The sequence below is a fragment of the Oncorhynchus keta genome, chromosome 20, assembly GCF_023373465.1.
Source record: "Oncorhynchus keta strain PuntledgeMale-10-30-2019 chromosome 20, Oket_V2, whole genome shotgun sequence".
Taxonomy (NCBI): Eukaryota; Metazoa; Chordata; class Actinopteri; order Salmoniformes; family Salmonidae; genus Oncorhynchus; species Oncorhynchus keta.
In genome coordinates this window covers 26,585,765-26,588,689 of record NC_068440.1, presented here as the reverse complement: position 1 = coordinate 26,588,689, position 2,925 = coordinate 26,585,765, and the positions used below count along the sequence as shown (strand labels likewise).

The 2,925-nt window shown below is 52.9% G+C and overlaps 1 protein-coding gene across 1 annotated transcript; it reads left to right on the top strand.

Moving 5' to 3' along the window:
- The first annotated feature begins 1,185 nt into the window (after nucleotides 1-1,185).
- Nucleotides 1,186-2,724, top strand: LOC127910117 (uncharacterized). Its single transcript, XM_052473180.1, has 2 exons — nucleotides 1,186-1,740; nucleotides 1,935-2,724. Exon 2 carries the CDS (start codon nucleotides 1,980-1,982, stop codon nucleotides 2,694-2,696), a length of 717 nt encoding a protein of 238 aa, XP_052329140.1. The 5' UTR covers nucleotides 1,186-1,740; nucleotides 1,935-1,979; the 3' UTR covers nucleotides 2,697-2,724.
- The last annotated feature ends 201 nt before the right edge of the window (nucleotides 2,725-2,925 follow it).

Sequence of the window (2,925 nt, the reverse complement as noted above, 5' to 3'; positions counted from 1 at the left end):
CACACTGGGGGTAACAGGAACATTAACACACTGGAGGTAACAGGAACACTAACACACTAGGGGTAACAGGAACACTAGCCTAGTTGTTATTGGCTAGTGGTCAAAGCGTTGGACTTGTAACCGAAAGGTAGCAAGATCAAATCCCCAAGCCTACAAGGTAAAAATCTGTCGTTCTGCTCCTGAACAAGGCAGTTAACCCACTGTTCCTAGGCTGTCATTGAAAATAAGAATGTGTTCTTAACTGACTTGCTTTATCGCCCTCCAGGTTCCCTTGGAGAGTTCATCAATGAGCTTGATGCCTTGATAAGCTCCTTTCCTGAGGACGGCTCACCTCTCACAGTTCTGGGCGACTTTAACCTCCCCACGTCTACCTTTGACTCATTCCTCTCTGCCTCCTTCTTTCCACTCCTCTCCTCTTTGACCTCACCCTCTCACCTTCCCCCTACTCACAAGGCAGGCAATACGCTTGACCTCATCTTTACTAGATGCTGTTCTTCCACTAACCTCATTGCAACTCCCCTCCAAGTCTCCGACCACTACCTTGTATCCTTTTCCCTCTCGCTCTCATCCAACACTTCCCACACTGCCCCTACTCGGATGGTATCGCGCCGTCCCAACCTTCGCTCTCTCTCCCCGCTACTCTCTCCTCTTCCATCCTATCTTCTCTTCCCTCTGCTCAAACTTTCTCCAACCTATCTCCTGATTCTGCCTCCTCAACCCTCCTCTCCTCCCTTACTGCATCCTTTGACTCCCTATGTCCCCTATCCTCCAGGCCGGCTCGGTCCTCCCTCCCGCTCCGTGGCTCGACGACTCATTGCGAGCTCACAGAACAGGGCTCCGGGCAGCCGAGCGGAAATGGAGGAAAACTCGCCTCCCTGCGGACCTGGCATCCTTTCACTCCCTCCTCTCTACATTTTCCTCCTCTGTCTCTGCTGCTAAAGCCACTTTCTACCATTCTAAGTTCCAAGCATCTGCCTCTAACCCTAGGAAGCTCTTTGCCACCTTCTCCTCCCTCCTGAATCCTCCCCCCCCTCCCTCCTCCCTCTCTGCAGATGACTTCGTCAACCATTTTGAAAAGAAGGTCGATGACATCCGATCCTCGTTTGCTAAGTCAAACGACACCGCTGGTTCTGCTCACACTGCCCTACCCTATGCTCTGACCTCTTTCTCCCTCTCTCTCCAGATGAAATCTCGCGTCTTGTGACGGCCGGCCGCCCAACAACCTGCCCGCTTGACCCTATCCCCTCCTCTCTTCTCCAGACCATTTCCGGAGACCTTCTCCCTTACCTCACCTCGCTCATCAACTCATCCCTGACCGCTGGCTACGTCCCTCCCGTCTTCAAGAGAGCGAGAGTTGCACCCCTTCTGAAAAAACCTACACTCGATCCCTCCGATGTCAACAACTACAGACCAGTATCCCTTCTCTCTTTTCTCTCCAAAACTCTTGAGCGTGCCGTCCTTGGCCAGCTCTACCGCTATCTCTCTCAGAATGACCTTCTTGATCCAAACCAGTCAGGTTTCAAGACTAGTCATTCAACTGAGACTGCTCTTCTCTGTATCACGGAGGCGCTCCGCACTGCTAAAGCTAACTCTCTCTCCTCTGCTCTCATCCTTCTAGACCTATCGGCTGCCTTCGACACTGTGAACCATCAGATCCTCCTCTCCACCCTCTCCGAGTTGGGCATCTCCGGCGCGGCCCACGCTTGGATTGCGTCCTACCTGACAGGTCGCTCCTACCAGGTGGCGTGGCGAGAATCTGTCTCCTCACCACGCGCTCTCACCACTGGTGTCCCCCAGGGCTCTGTTCTAGGCCCTCTCTTATTCTCGCTATACACCAAGTCACTTGGCTCTGTCATAACCTCACATGGTCTCTCCTATCATTGCTATGCAGACGACACACAATTAATCTTCTCCTTTCCCCTTCTGATGACCAGGTGGCGAATCGCATCTCTGCATGTCTGGCAGACATATCAGTGTGGATGACGGATCACCACCTCAAGCTGAACCTCAGCAAGACGGAGCTCCTCTTCCTCCCGGGGAAGGACTGCCCGTTCCATGATCTCGCCATCACGGTTGACAACTCCATTGTGTCCTCCTCCCAGAGCGCTAAGAACCTTGGCGTGATCCTGGACAACACACTGACGTTCTCAACTAACATCAAGGCGGTGTCCCGTTCCTGTAGGTTCATGCTCTACAACATCCGCAGAGTACGACCCTGCCTCACACAGGAAGCGGCGCAGGTCCTAATCCAGGCACTTGTCATCTCCCGTCTTGATTACTGCAACTCGCTGTTGGCTGGGCTCCCTGCCTGTGCCATTAAACCCCTACAACTCATCCAGAACGCCGCAGCCCGTCTGGTGTTCAACCTTCCCAAGTTCTCTCACGTCACCCCGCTCCTCCGCTCTCTCCACTGGCTTCCAGTTGAAGCTCGCATCCGCTACAAGACCATGGTGCTCGCCTACGGAGCTGTGAGGGGAACGGCACCTCAGTACCTCCAGGCTCTGATCAGGCCCTACACCCAAACAAGGGCACTGCGTTCATCCACCTCTGGCCTGCTCGCCTCCCTACCACTGAGGAAGTACAGTTCCCGCTCAGCCCAGTCAAAACTGTTCGCTGCTCTGGCCCCCAATGGTGGAACAAACTCCCTCACGACGCCAGGACAGCGGAGTCAATCACCACCTTCCGGAGACACCTGAAACCCCACCTCTTCAAGGAATACCTAGGATAGGGTAAGTAAGGGTAGGTAATCCTTCTCCCCCCCAACAAGATTTAGATGCAAGTGGCTGTTCCACTGGTTGTCATAAGGTGTATGCACCAATTTGTAAGTCGCTCTGGATAAGAGCGTCTGCTAAATGACTTAAATGTAAATGTAAATGTAGTAAAATAAAGGTTGAAAAAATAAATACATTTCTCAACAGGATATGT